The 14,926-nt window shown below is 34.6% G+C and overlaps 2 protein-coding genes across 2 annotated transcripts; one reads left to right on the forward strand and one right to left on the reverse strand.

Moving 5' to 3' along the window:
* The first annotated feature begins 2,673 nt into the window (after nucleotides 1–2,673).
* LOC122594345 (ubiquitin C-terminal hydrolase 22-like) lies at nucleotides 2,674–6,556 on the forward strand. The gene is made up of 4 exons (XM_043766817.1): nucleotides 2,674–3,595; nucleotides 3,629–3,723; nucleotides 3,993–4,117; nucleotides 5,558–6,556. The coding sequence occupies exons 1-4, from the start codon at nucleotides 2,840–2,842 to the stop codon at nucleotides 6,316–6,318; spliced, it is 1,737 nt and encodes a 578-aa protein (XP_043622752.1). The 5' UTR covers nucleotides 2,674–2,839; the 3' UTR covers nucleotides 6,319–6,556.
* Nucleotides 6,557–6,838: 282 nt separating this feature from the next.
* Nucleotides 6,839–12,150, reverse strand: LOC122593056 (translocase of chloroplast 90, chloroplastic). The gene is made up of 3 exons (XM_043765398.1): nucleotides 11,945–12,150; nucleotides 9,700–9,828; nucleotides 6,839–9,337 (listed from the first exon to the last, which is right to left on the reverse strand). Exons 2-3 carry the CDS (start codon nucleotides 9,821–9,823, stop codon nucleotides 7,092–7,094), a joined length of 2,370 nt encoding a protein of 789 aa, XP_043621333.1. The 5' UTR covers nucleotides 9,824–9,828; nucleotides 11,945–12,150; the 3' UTR covers nucleotides 6,839–7,091.
* Nucleotides 12,151–14,926: the final 2,776 nt, after the last annotated feature.

Consider the following 14,926-nt stretch of genomic DNA (forward strand, 5'->3'; position numbering starts at 1 on the left):
TGAACCCACGTGAGTCGTCCATCTATATATATATATATATATATATATTTTATTAATTTAATTTAATTTTACAACTTATACCCCTAAAGTTTAAACTATATTTTTTTTTGGTTTTCTATACAATATATTATTATTACTATTATTATTATTTAAAATTAGTTTTAGTTATTATTTAAAATAAAAATAAATAGAAAAGGGTGGGAAAGGGAGGGGAGGGGTGACGAGGTGCTCCTAGCATTAGGGGAGGGGAGGGGAGGAAGAGCAAAATCGGGGAGGGGAGGGGAGGAGTGGGGAAACTCTCCCCGTATAGTTCTAGTTTGAAATAATAACCTACTACTTCGAAGCAGGGTGGGCATGAATTGGTTTCTTCCATTAATACCAAAAAGTCGTTCCACATAATATATGACTCATGCTCCTTTGGGTTCTTTAAATTATGTGGCTGGAGTAGTTACCGAGATCAATGCAATCATTATGTGTCTCCTAGAAGTTGGTTAGCTATTTCTCATTTTGTTCTAGGATTCTTCTTCTTCGTAGGGCATTTGTGGCATGCAGAAAGGGCTCGTACAACTGCAGCAGGATTTAAAATAGGAATTGATTGTGATTTTGAACCTGTTCTTTCCATGACCCCCTTAATTGAGACAGGAGATCAAAGACTTTAAATCAAATCGAAACTTTAGATTTTAGATTTTCAAAAATCATATCCGTTAGATTTTTGTGGTTGTATTATGTTTATTTAACACATTTGAATTTTTGATTGGTTTTTTTCTTTATATTTCAATATATTTTTGACATTAAATTCCGATATATAAAAAATACATATGCATAGACCTTTTCCTATGGGAGGTCTGACATGCACACCGATGCGCAAGACTGACGTGTGGGGGAGTTCAGTGAAGGAATGGGGCCGAGATTGGGCCAGTGTGCATTTTTATCGTTATTTTTGTTTTTTATTATGTTGGGCTGGAAACAAAACGAATTTAATGTGCACATCAATGCATTTAACCATTTTGTTAATTTAGCCAAAAACTAGAAGCTATTGGAGAAGTTATTAGAGCCATATTCAAGTTTGGAAGATCAATATAGTGTTAAAAAGATTAACTTAATAGTTTTTGTAAGAATTTGATTATGATACTACACAAAATCATAAAATAAAAGTTAAAATTAGAAGAAAGTACTACTAAATTCACATATGTTATAAAACTTTTCTGGTTAATGAATATAGCAAACTAAAATATTGTGTTTTTAGGTAGTTTAATTGAGTGTTTTTTCTCCCACAAGGTATTGAAGGTGAGTGACTCTTTAGCGAGAATACAATTAAGACAAGCCGTTAAATCTCGGATCCCATTAAGACAACGTGCTAGATCCCTGTTACAAGGAATTGATTATTGATCTACACATTTAAAAAAGAGAAAATTACATTTTTGGTATCTTAACTTGGTAACTTTTGCACTTTTAGTCTCCAACTCAAAAATTTGCAGCTTTCATACCTAAAGTTTTGTGTTTTTTTCAGTTTTGGTACCACGTTCATACGGCGTTAAATTTTGCCGTTAACCCCCTCACGTGACAAACACGTGAGGGGTATTTTAGTCTTTTGGCCCTCCCTTTTTTTTGATAAAATTACAGTTTTGATACCTCAAGTTGTTAAATTTTTCACTTTTGGTACCTCAAGTAGACAACATTTTTTTTATTACACACTATAATTTTCATCTCACACATTAGTATCTATCAAACAACACACTTAAAAATCAACACACATTCATATGAATCCATGTATACCTATATATCTTTATAACATACCAAATCCAATACATAAACATGCATAAATAGATTCAGATCTCTTATATGAATCATACACCACCAGAAAAGGTTGCCGACTATCTCCCTTCCCATCATGCACCAGATTCCGATCTAATCTTGTCTGTAGCAATTATATTCATCTGTAGCAGATTCCGTTAAGATCTCGTTTTTAGCAGATTCCGATCAAGTGTCACTTGTAGCATATTCCAATATAAGAAGAGGGTAATTTAGGGGTGAGAGGATTTAAATCTCTTATATCAATCATACACCACCAGAGAGGATTTTCCCGTGACATGGGTTTTTTCTGGCCATCGATCACCCGTAATTACACCAATAACATATAATATTTTAAGAATAGATATACACCATTGGGAGTTTTTTTAGGAGTCGTTAAAAAAAATAAAAAATCATATGTGTTGATTTTTTAGTGTGTTTTCTTTGATAGATGCTAATGTGTTAGATAAAAACTGGATAGTGTAATAAAAATATGTTGTCTACTTGACAATTTGAGGTATCAAAACTATAATTTTCTCAGAAAAAAGGGGGTCAAAGACTAATACACCTCACGTGTTTGTCACGTGAGGGCGTTAACGGCAAGATTTATCGCCGTATGAACGTGGTACCAAAACTGAAAAAAACACAAAACTTTAGGTATGAAAGCTGCAATTTTTTAAGTTGGAGACTAAAAGTGTAAAAGTTGTCAAGTTGATGTAACAAAAATGTAATTTTCTCTTTAACAAAAACAAACGAAAAAAAAAAAGGAAAACAGAAGGCGAGTTAAGACTCAACTGAGTTTTCTAACTCCTGATTTCCGAACTCTCTCTCTCTCATCTACCATCTGTTTTCTGGATCTTAAAATTCAAAAACAAACTCAGATTCATTCTCACCCTCAAACCCTAATAATACATACATATATCATCCTCTTTTTATTTTTATTATTATTTTTTAATTTCATAATAATATTTAGATCTGAATCCAAAACTCAAACCAATATGCATATTCATTAATCTCTAATTTCAGTTTTCAATTCAAAATCAAATCAATGAAACTACAAAATACAATTAAATTAAAAACAATAATAATGTCTGACCACCAGATTCATCAGCACCCTTCATTTCCATCATCTAATCAAAGATCAACGCCCCTCATTCTTCCACCTCCTTGCCTTCATTTATCCCAGTTTAAATCCGACCATGGAACGACAGCGTTTAGCAAGTTACTAGATTCCATCAGGGTGAAACCTCTGGGCCGCGCGTCTATTCGACGCGCCAGGATCGAGCCTTTAAAATGTGGCGCGTGTGTACGTGATACACGCGGGGCGGGGCGTTTATATTTGTGCGTGACCTGTGATGATGTGGTGTGTGATTCTCACGCGCCTGATCATATGCACGAGATCGTGATTGATATCGATCGCGCGGAGCTGTATTGCGGCTCGTGCGGCGATCAGGTGTATGATCGCGATTTCGATCGCGTGGTCATGTTGACTCAGACGGCATTAAGCGGCTGTAACTCGCTTTGTGCGCCGGCGCCGCCTGAGAATTTGAGGAAGCGGCGGCGTGTCGATTATCGTCCCTGGACGCCGGATCCGAGAGAAGAGGCGTTGATAGGGACGAGCACAAGTTTATTACCTGAAAATGACGAGAATTTGCCAGTTGGACTAAAAGGGCTAAATAATTTAGGAAATACTTGTTTCATGAATTCGGTATTGCAGGCATTGTTGCACACACCTCCATTGCGGAATTATTTCCTTAGCGATAGGCATAATCGATTTGTTTGTGAGCAAAAGAATGGAATCCATTGTAATAAAAACGAACGAAAGAATAAGAACACGCCGAGGTTGTGTTTGGCTTGTGACACAGATGCATTGTTTTCGGCTGTTTTTTCTGGTGACCGGAAACCGTACAGCCCTGCTAAGTTCTTGTTCAGGTCTGGAATCCGGATTAGTTGATTGGTATCATGCTTTATCTATGATGTTTCATTTCGGAAGTTTGATAGCAACATGTTGGAATATAAAAATGGTGTCTTTTATTGATATCTAAAAGTGGGTCATGACTATTTATGTAGTAAATATAAAATATTTATGGCTGTCTTAGTCATTTTTGTTAAAATTAGTTTTGCTGATATCCGGATGGCGTTTTTTAGAATATGAAACAATACTGTACTTAATATCTGATTACTTGTGATTGTTTTTCAAGTTGGTGGCAGCATGCTGGAAACCTGGCGAGTTACGAGCAGCAGGATGCCCATGAGTTTTTCATTTCGATGCTCGATGGGATTCATGAAAAAGTGGAGAAAGATGTGCGTAAATCTCATAATCAAGGTGAGCTCAGTTTTGATCTTGTACTACTAATTCTTTTTCCTTGATGAATTTGTGCAGTCCTTTTTTTGGGTCATATAATCCAGATTTATGTGATTTAAATGTGACAAAAAAAAAAGGGTTGATATTTGAATATCTGATCCATAAGCAAGTGGCCCAGTGGAGTTTTATTTACAGTATTATGATCTGGGCAAGCGACTTAATTTGATTCACGGGGTTCACACTAGCTGTTGAAATCGATGTTAAATCTGGTTTAAAAAAAACCATTCGTATGACCTGTCTTATATTCAACGTGAACTGATCGTATATATCTGTTTGGTGTCCATACTGCTCCTTTGATCAATAATCTACCAGTAGGTTGACGTTTTTATATATATCATCCTTTGTATATTTTGTATGTGGCAAAACCTATTAAGTGCTCTGCACTTTTGTTGTTAACTATTAGATATTTTTGAAAGAACAAATGTACAAACGGTTGTGTAGAACATTAATGATGTTTTGACAAATGGGTGACTTAAGAATCACTCTCTGATAAGACTGGTTTGCCTTTTACTTGTACTATGGAGCACGTATGAATGTTAACGTGGTTAAGCTTTCTTTGTATCTTGTTAATTGCTCTCTTTGATCCCTGAGAACAGATAAACATTTGCAAGTTTCCATCGTGACAAGCATTATGCTAATAATAATTTAGACTTTTAGTACTCTTAGATTGCCAACGGTTTAACCCATTAAGAGCCAGAAGGATCCATCATCATTAACAGTCCCTTTGCTAAGTGTAACCCTGATTTTGGACAATTATATTCTGTTAAGATTAAGAGTAATAACAGTGATACAATTGCAGGGCTTTGATTTAGGTCTTAAAGTCTGTTGGATTTAGGAAGACTTGAGCTGCAAAATTGCCTATGCTTTATTTCACTAAGTTTCTCCCATAGGGTCTTTTGGTTCATCTAGGATTTTCTTGTGTCACATCTCTTCTTTTACTAAATTCGCCTGGCCATTGATAGGATCTTTTATCTTTTGATACAGATTAGCCGGAGCCTGGAGGAAGTTCAAGGTTCCCACTAGATGACAGCAAAGCTAATTCCTTTTGTATAAGCCTATCAATCTTCTTACATATAACTTCAACTGGGCGAACATAGGATATGGCACAAGAATCCTAGTTTTCAGGATTAGAGGATGAGACAAACTTAACCAGCAACATCTATACCACTTGGTAATCAACTTTCTGTTTTCTCTTTCCAATCGGATAAATTTTAGGATCAATAAGGGACATAGTTTTGAGTAGAAAAGTACCTGTTAAGTGCCAGAACATTCGATATGTTACTGCCATCTTGTTTTGTTTTTGAGAGCAAAATGTTTTCATGCATGTTGTGTGTTTGTGGCACCTTGACTTCTGGTATATCAGTAGCAATACTAATGACTTCAATATTATTTTTATTATAGGTAGTGGGGACTGTTGTATCGCCCATAGAGTATTCTCTGGAATACTGCGATCCGATGTCATGTGCACAGCATGTGGTTTTACATCCACAACATACGATCCTTGCGTAGACATCTCTTTGGATTTGCCACCTAACCATGAAGGATCTGGAAAACCATCCACAAAAACCCTTCATTCTTGCAACGGGAATGCGGAAACCATGAACTCGGGGGTGCTTACACTATTAGGGTGTCTGGACCGATTCACAAGACCAGAAAGGTTAGGTTCTGACCAGAAATTCTTCTGCCAACAGTGTCAAGTGAGACAGGAATCCCTCAAGCAGATGTCTATAAGAAAGCTTCCATTGGTTTCTTGTTTTCACATAAAAAGATTTGAGCATTCTTCAGTAAGAAAGATGTCAAGGAAGGTTGACCGCTACCTGCAATTCCCCCTCTCCTTAGACATGTCTCCTTATCTTTCGTCATCCATATTAAGGAGTAGATTTGGGAATCGGATTTTTGGACTCGATGGGGATAATGAACCAGATTGTTCCAGCGAGTCAACTTCAGAGTTTGAGTTGTTTGCTGTTGTGACACACACAGGTAAACTCGATGCTGGCCATTATTCAACATATTTGAGGCTCAGTAATCAATGGTACAAGTGTGATGATGCATGGGTGACTCGAGTGAACGAGAATATTGTGAGGGCTGCTCAAGGATACATGATGTTTTATGTTCAGAAAATGCTTTATTACAAGGCGAGCGAGAGAATTGGTACCTCATGAAAAACAAGCAAATGGTTTTTTGATTGGTAGAAAAGGTTTTGAGGTTTTTCCGTTTAACTAAACTATCTAGCATTGAATGTTAATCAAGTGTTGATTCTTCTGCATATTTTTTGTCAACCCCTTCAGTCGAATCTTGCAACACTTGAGTTAAGTCATACCCGAATTATGTACATTAACAGTGTTCGATTACAGAAGAAATTTTTAATTTCCGTATTTATTTGGCATGTTTGTATGCAAATCATGTGACACACTATGCATTGTGCAAGAACTATAACCACGAAGCATTGAGTTTCCAGTTTTCCTGAATGACAGTAAGTATGATCTATACATTGCTTGAAATTTGTTTTCGAACACTTCTATTGAAATTGGAGTATCACAAAAATTAGTAAATTTTTTTTGAAGGATTACTATAAGGCAAAGCTTATCCCCTTCAATTCTGATTGATTGTAAATAGATAACCCGCAGAGAATTTATTGTAACCTGCATTATCCATTTCAACATTGGATGAAACCATAACAAATTTTCTTCAAAATTAGTGAAATGAATTGTATTTCTGCATTTTTCTTGGTAATTAGAAGTCTCGATAACCTAAAAAAAGAACATTATAAAACTGTATATACTTTCATACAAGGTTCCTACATAACCTCTTCTCCAACATACATTTACAATTATTGCCTACCCTCCATTTGGAAACAAACCTTTCGTGCTCTTGTACCAGTCTCAAAAATGGAACCGCAAGAATAAAAGCCTATGCGTGATTCAAATAAGATAGATCATCCAACTTCAGGGTGCTCTTTGATTGAACGATCAAATCCCATTCTCCTAAAAAGCACCCTCAAAATCGATACAGCTGCGATCAATGCTATTTCCAAATGCTCAGAGCTACTTGTTTTAATAGACAACTGTCCCATACTACGATTATTTAGATTAGCACTTATAGACATATTTGTCCCTCGTCCCACCCTAAAATCAGACTCTATGTTTCCACCCAAAACTGTCTCTTTATTCATAGATAACAATGTCATAGTAAGGCTAACATTGTCATTGCGCACAGGATAGTCTCTCCCTCTTATCACTGCCTGCAAACTCCCGCCATAAGCTACTTGTTCGCAACCGCTCATTCTACCACCATTTACCAAAAACTTTACCCTTTTTCCTATTAAGAAACTATCTTCTATCTTAGCACCCGCATAATAACATTTCCCAAAAGACAACAACGATACTCCACATTCTGCAATATTCCGTTCCACAACACGCAACTTTGTGTTACCATGAAGGGTGTAAATTAGATCTTTACCTGAAGATTGAACATCCAAAGCTGCACCATAAGTGGGCCCACGTGGATCCACATAAGTAGCACAACACTCTGAGTGTACATTCAAATCTTGTTTGTCTTTGCTGATCTGTCCTGTAAGTGATGCATACAAGTTTTTACTTACCTCACTAGCTGAGTCTAGGTTTACTCCATCGAACCCCACATCGTGGTCCCAACCATTGGGATTAAGAACGGGTCTAGCAAACCACTGGTCATTTGTAACAAGACAACGATATCGATGCAACGGGTTATCGGAATCAAAACTTGGAGGAACTGCCATATCAGGTAATAGCACGGGCTCAGGCGGGTCCTCTTTGTCATTGGAAGTCCCATCTCCGTCCTTATTCACTTTTCGTGCACACAATTCTTCCTTCAACTGTTTCTTTAGATATAGGGTTTCTCGATAATCCAGTTCATCAAGGTAGTCACTTTTCTGGGAATTTGTCAACTTCTTGAACTGGGATTTTGTCAAGATCCTTATAGGAGGTAGCCGATCGTACTCTTCATCTTCTTCCAAATCTGAAAGTGAAATAATGTCAATATCATTTTCACCTCCACTTGGGCTTGAAATATGGTGCCGGAGAAAAGAAGAAAGAAGATGAGGTAGAGACGGGAGCCTCGTATTATTTGATGTCCCCAATTCAATTCTGTCTTGGAAATCCAAAAGTTTGTTGACGTCACCCAAAATTTTGGTGCACAAACATGACAAAAGGAATTGGGATTTCCAAATCTGCCCATTTGGAAGAATCTTATCTCCATTAATATTTGTTTTACATTGAGGATGATTTTCTACAAACAGAAATGGGTTTTCAATCTTAGAGTCAGAGACTGTTTGGTGAATGTAATGTTGTATAAGATCCGTGCACTGAGTGACATAAGATTCATATGTAACAGGGTACCCATTAGGTCCTTCTGGAAGAGATGAACAACAATGAGTCATGACAAGCATTGTGTTGAACCAGATACCAGTACCAAATACTTCAGTTATAAGCTTCAATAATGGAAAATCACTGTAGCTATTGTTTATCACATCCAGCCTCTCTAAATACAAAACCATGTCTGGAGGAGATTTCTTGATACGTTTCTTGATCTTGTGTAGAATCTTTCGGTTTCTTCCAATAGTATTTGGTGATGGGGACAACAAACCAGGTGTATCAATGAAAGAAATCTTCATTCCATTAATGGTACCCACAACCTCTTGAACATGATCAGTAGCGGGTTGGAATGCATTCGTTTTGGCTTTTGCTTGATTAAGTATAGAATTGATGGTTGAACTTTTGCCAACACCTGTTTTACCGAGGACTAAAACTGAAAATGAAAAATCCAACTCAGGAGTACCAGATGTTTCTTGTAGTCTTGCGATTTCCATAGCTTTATCACTGCTGAGATTAACTCTTTTTAAATCAGATTCTCCTGCTCGTATTAAGGTTGCCAGGTGGATTCTGTATAAAACCTTGGCCACCAAGAGATCGTCTTGTGAACGGCGAAGACGAAGAACAAGACGCAAGAATTTGACTTGAAGCATCTTGATCTTTGCTAATGGATCTAGCTTGTTTTCACTGTCTGTGTAATGGTACTGACAGGGATCCTCAAAAGTGACTTGACGTATAGGTGATGGATGGGCAGTTTCTTGATTGGGAACAGAAGGATGTGAAATATCAGTTGCTGTCTCTTGTGATTGAGAGTTGGCAGTTTGGGCCGAACCTGACAAGTGAAAAACAAGGAGGTCTTATAATTGGAATCTCGACCAAGGATACTGCCTTCCTTTCATGTTAATAATCGCAAGTGTACAAGTGCACATATCAGGTAGCCTTTAAAATAAAGTTTCAGCAGATTTCAATCCATTCACCTGTTCCTCTTTTAGTTTAAAAAAATTAAATCAACCTGTTTAACCCATTTGAGATTATACACAACCCAGTACCCATTCATAAGTAACAAGAAAGCCTATCAGAAACACATCAAAGATCAAGTATATGATACATGACAAGTGCCAAAGAAAAAAATGTTTATGTGTGTTGAACATGTATGCAAGGTTATGCAAAAAAATTAATGAAACCCAGGCATACCATTAATGCTGAACTCATTAGCAGGGTGTTCGCCTTCAAAGAAACTGTCACTGCCCGACAATGGTCTTGCTGAGGCTAGTGAGTTTGAAACCTGGGATAAAACCCAATCCTTTATGCTCATCATGAATCCTGAAAACACAGGAAAGACAGCTATCAAGATCCTGAATTATTGTAAATATCAACAGTAGTCAATCACGTAATCTAGGATTTAAATCTTGACTTCACAATTCATAAAAGAGAGTAGATTATGCGGCAGAACATGGTTACATCGATTTTGTTTAAAACTTGACACGAAACAAAAATCCCTATATTACAGACTAGAATTAGTGTAAGAACAACCTGCAGCATATGATCTCGTTAGTCTTTCTACGTGCACACGGCTCAAAAATAACACTGTCCAGATGATGTTATGTCTAACAAACAGTGTTGCTTAAGTTACAAAAGTCGGAGCTTTGGACAACAAACTTGCTCCACTATTAATAAAAGAAAAAACATGAATATCTATAATGTAGGATACTAAAATATAGTGTTTGTGAGATAGAACTATATATGGAGCTAGTGTCATTTAGCAATTCTAGTGGTGTACAAATAATGCATCTTTCTTGTGCACTGCTATGGCAAAAAGATTGCACCCGTTTTACAATTTAAACCGCCAACTTTCTTAAATACACATAATCACCCTTCATCAGCCCTTGGCTTACACATATTTTGCCATTAATAACTGTAACCCTATTTAAGTATGTAACAATACATAAATGAAATTCTAAGTGAGTTCTAACTCCGATAATCCTACAAGTCTACAACAGCTGAAATGAAAGAAGGAAGGGGTCATGGGCTCGATAGAGTACCATATTGCAGCTTAACACGTAAGGCAGATATTAAGTATACATAAAATTTTGAAATTTCTGATATGATTATTGGCCACCATTAAATTATGAGTAATTGCGGATACCACTTGATTTCCAGTAACTCATTAGCGATACGCGACGTATCATACGCCGATGTCATCGCTACCATACCTCTACTCAATAAAATATGCCCATTCTGATCAAATTCATCTCTTTCAAAGATGAAGGATCGATCCTAGCTACTCTTAGTTAACCCAATTGGCCCAATAACTCTTAAGAGACACAATCTTCTTACCATAAACTTGGTGTTTCTCATACGAAACTAAAAGCACTTTTTAATTAGTATAAAAGATCACACTATAGTTCAAGTAGGTCACACAGTTACAAGACGAACATAGCAACAGAATTAACTGTTATTGCTGCACGTTAATGCTGAACAGTCCCATCTACAATTAGTCAATTATAAATATAAGCTCCCTAACAATGGCTACTCGCAAGAAACATATAGAGATCACTATCTCATAAAAACATGTCATGATAAGATAGTCCAATTAGAAAACATTTAAGAGGTCCTAATTAGGGGGTTTTTGGGATAGCTTATTTATAAGTGTTTTTTTGCCTGAAAAAATAAGCAGAAACCTACTTGCTTATAAAAAAGTGCGTGCTTCTACTAAAATAAGCGGATTAGCAGTTCCTGAAAGAGTGTTTGTTATTGCTTATTTGCCTAAAAACCCAATATTAAACACGAAAAATAAAAGCAATCCCAAACACCCCCTTAATCCACGGCTCACTATCACAGAACTAGCCTAAATTAGGTTATACAGATTTCAGTACACCAAAAATCTAATATTAGTATCACACTTTCTTGCTTGTCGACTACATAATAATAATAATAATAACACTTGCAGCATAACAACTCGAAATGCATAGTTTATAATCTTACAAATATCCTGTTTAAGTGTTCGTTATATGAGTCTGTTAACTGTAACATACACACACACAAACACAAAGAAACTAGTGGTTTCCTTAATCGAATTCAAGACCAAAAACAATTTTTGAATGATACCCAATCGTGTCTTCCACAACGTATCAGGGAGTAAAATTTAGACAGCCTAATGCCTAGCCAAAGATAGAGAGGTTGCTTCCAGAAGATCCTCCGACAATTTACAAGAGTGAGGATCGAGCCCTTGACCTCTAATATCACCCCATCAAATAATTATCTATGTAACAGATACGTATTCCTATATTTTTTATATTAAATTGTGGACAACATCAAATTTATATTCAATTATTGAAATATATGAAAAGATCCAAAGTTAGTATACAAGTGCAATCAATATCTATAAGTATATATATATGTATGAGAAATAAATAGAAATAGAAATAGAAATAGATACCTGAGGTGGGTATAGTTGTAATTCGATTCTGAGGAAATCAACTAGACGATTTTCATGGTGTAAACCCTAGAATACATGTATACAATTAGATACAGAATTGTTACTAATTTTATTGATGTGATGGGAAGAGTAGTAGTTATAAGGAGCCTGATGTTTTGTGGCTTAGGAAATTAACTAGACTGGATAGGATAGGGTTTGTGAAACAAAGACAGACAAACAAACAAAGAATCAAACAGCACGCTGTAAATAAAACGCGTGGTTGTTGACAAGTATACTATGTTTAGTATAGTCTTGATTCTTAAGACAAGTTTTGGGATTCAATTTTATGACAGGGTTGAATTTAGATTATTTGGAATACTTAATAACTTCAAATATAAATTTTAAAGTTTATATCATAAAAATAATTTAGAAATTGATAATAACAGCCTTAAGGTTGTCATTTACGGTTTATTACATACATAAAAGGTAATATTTTATGTATCAAAAACCACAACTAACTTTTACATAACATAGTATAAATTTTAATGCACCAAAACATTTAGTGCTGTTATTAACAAAATCTAACAAATAATTTTATTAAAAAAAGGTTAAATAATGCAACATCAAGAAGATATAAATGCTCCTTATAAAATTAGCTCAGATTGAATATTGACTACGAATCATAATGGATTGTCTAAATTATGTTTTCTTAAGGAAAAACTTAACCCTTTTAGACTCAAACTCGGTTCTCTTTAATTCTAAATCCTCATACAAAGACTTCCTTATCGTTGAGTCATTAACATGTTGGTTTTGTACTATTTACCTAGTCATTTGTTTAACCACTGTTATAAGATTATGTTTGGTGTCAAATCGTATACTATCTTGCATTAGCTAGTTTCTTAATAGCAATTTCTTCTTTTTCTTTATTGTTAATAAAAAATAAACTGTTAAAAAAAATTCACCATTTTCAAGAGACAAATTCCAGTGAACCACTTTCCTCCTCTCTTCTTTTCTTCATCAAGTTTTCTTTTTACTTTGATCAATCATCTATTGAAACAAAAAAATAGAAACCTTTTTATTCATTAGTATAATATTTAATTCATATAAGCTACAAAATTAAATATTTATACCTTTTGTAAAATATTAATTGTAATTCTATTTGTAAAACTAAAGACATAAATTTGTTTAAAAAAAGAAAATTTTATATATATTAAAGAAGAATTGTTTTTAAAAGTATTTTTAGAAAGATTATGATGTGTCAAAATCACATATTATTTAAAAAGGTTTTTTTCTTATTTATGATGTCATACTTAAAAGAATCTAATTTAATGCTTATTTAAAATTCCTAGTCTTTAACTTATTTGGAAAATTTTTTTTTTTCTATATAATGTTGTGAAATGCCTTTTATTTCTTATTAACGAAATAGGTAATTATTTTTATATATCATTGTATTGGTTGATTCATTATGTTCATATAAAGTTACAATATTTCAATAACAAAAATTACATACATTATATATATATATTTCTAGTTTTAAAGTTTAAGTAAAATGCCCGAGTTGAACCCGGAGTTATTAACTAATTAAGCCAATACACTAAAAAAAAGGTCGTGTCGTTTTCTTATACAAAATTGTACCGTTCACAACTTCATAGTGACAATATCGCAATTATGATGCAAAATCAGGGGCATACATTACAACTCATGCGGGCTAGATCTGGGCTATCCGATCCTGCTTTGGTGTTCTTACACATCCTCTTGGTGGCATAATTGGCATGAATGAGTAGTGATTACAAATGATTTTTGTGATTGTGTAATAATGTTGAATCTGGTTATGCGTGTATTTTCAATTAGGATATAAACTTATGAAGTGTAATGATTTATGTGTTTTGATTATTGTTATTTTAAGAAAATGGTAAATCAAACTATCTCACAAAGTAACTTTATAATTTCTTTCCCACTTACGTAATTTAACAAATGTCAATGCCTTCATATAAGGTTGACGTGAGAGTCTTGCATTGAGGATTTGACTTAAATAAACTCGGAGATTTTATGTAAAATAAAACAAGTATTAAAGTAAAACAAATAAAACAACATATTTTTATTTACTAAAAATCACCGTGCATTATGAATCATCGTGCATCAATAGCTTCGTGAATCTTCGTGCATCAATTTAACCATGATCTAAGGATCAAGATCTTGTCCTATTTGTTTTAACTTAAAACTTGTTTTATAATACCCAACCCCTAAACTCAGATTCAATTCTTATTAAACAAGGGGTTTTAGCATTAATTCATTGTGATGTCTGAAGGCGAATGACTTGATGAGTTTTCCCCGAATCATAGAGTTAAGTAGGCTTGGGCCTCAGTGCGTCTAAAATAGTGGTTACATTGTGCATATCTTTAGCCATTGAGGCGCAAATACGAAGTATCTGACATTATTTGTTCAAGAAAGATGTAACTAAATTAATGCATATACCTATTTTCATAATGGCATTATCATTAATATTTTGTGCAAATTGATAGATAATGTTTGTTTCTTAAATTTATTTAGTTGTTATTACAAAAAGCTATTCGAGACAACCGTTTCATTAGTTAGTATGATATTTAAGATGTAACCTAAATACTTAAAAATAATGTTCGAGAAGAATAAGGCATATGTTTGAAATGTGGCTCAAAACATTTTAATCTTATTATGGTCGTTAGGGATGAAAAACTCAAACGTGCTGTTGTAACGTTATGATTGTATTAATGCTATTTTTAACCCATCACATTAAAATACACTATATTGGTGTGAGTTTCATGTCTATAATACATTAACTCATACCAAACACACCCTTTAAAACCCAAACAAAACCCAATGACGGATCTGTATTTTCAATATATGTGGCCCTCAAAGACCTAGAATCGATAACTTGCTAAAAAGTTTGACCCAATTAGATCACGCCACAACAAGCATACAATAATCATATAAAAATAAAGATATACAATTAATAATATATAAACT

Source organism: Erigeron canadensis, chromosome 3 (genome assembly GCF_010389155.1).
Source record: "Erigeron canadensis isolate Cc75 chromosome 3, C_canadensis_v1, whole genome shotgun sequence".
Taxonomy (NCBI): domain Eukaryota; kingdom Viridiplantae; phylum Streptophyta; class Magnoliopsida; order Asterales; family Asteraceae; genus Erigeron; species Erigeron canadensis.

Excerpts from the sequence above, each read along its gene's own strand:
- LOC122593056 (XM_043765398.1), bottom strand. The coding sequence starts at position 9,823 with ATGATGAGCATAAAGGATTGGGTTTTATCCCAGGTTTCAAACTCACTA. Across the intron at positions 9,338-9,699 it reads TAATGAGTTCAGCATTAATG|GTTCGGCCCAAACTGCCAAC; the intron begins GTATGCCTGGGT and ends TTCACTTGTCAG.
- LOC122594345 (XM_043766817.1), top strand. The coding sequence starts at position 2,840 with ATGAAACTACAAAATACAATTAAATTAAAAACAATAATAATGTCTGAC. Across the intron at positions 3,724-3,992 it reads CCTGCTAAGTTCTTGTTCAG|TTGGTGGCAGCATGCTGGAA; the intron begins GTCTGGAATCCG and ends TTGTTTTTCAAG. Across the intron at positions 4,118-5,557 it reads GCGTAAATCTCATAATCAAG|GTAGTGGGGACTGTTGTATC; the intron begins GTGAGCTCAGTT and ends TTTTTATTATAG.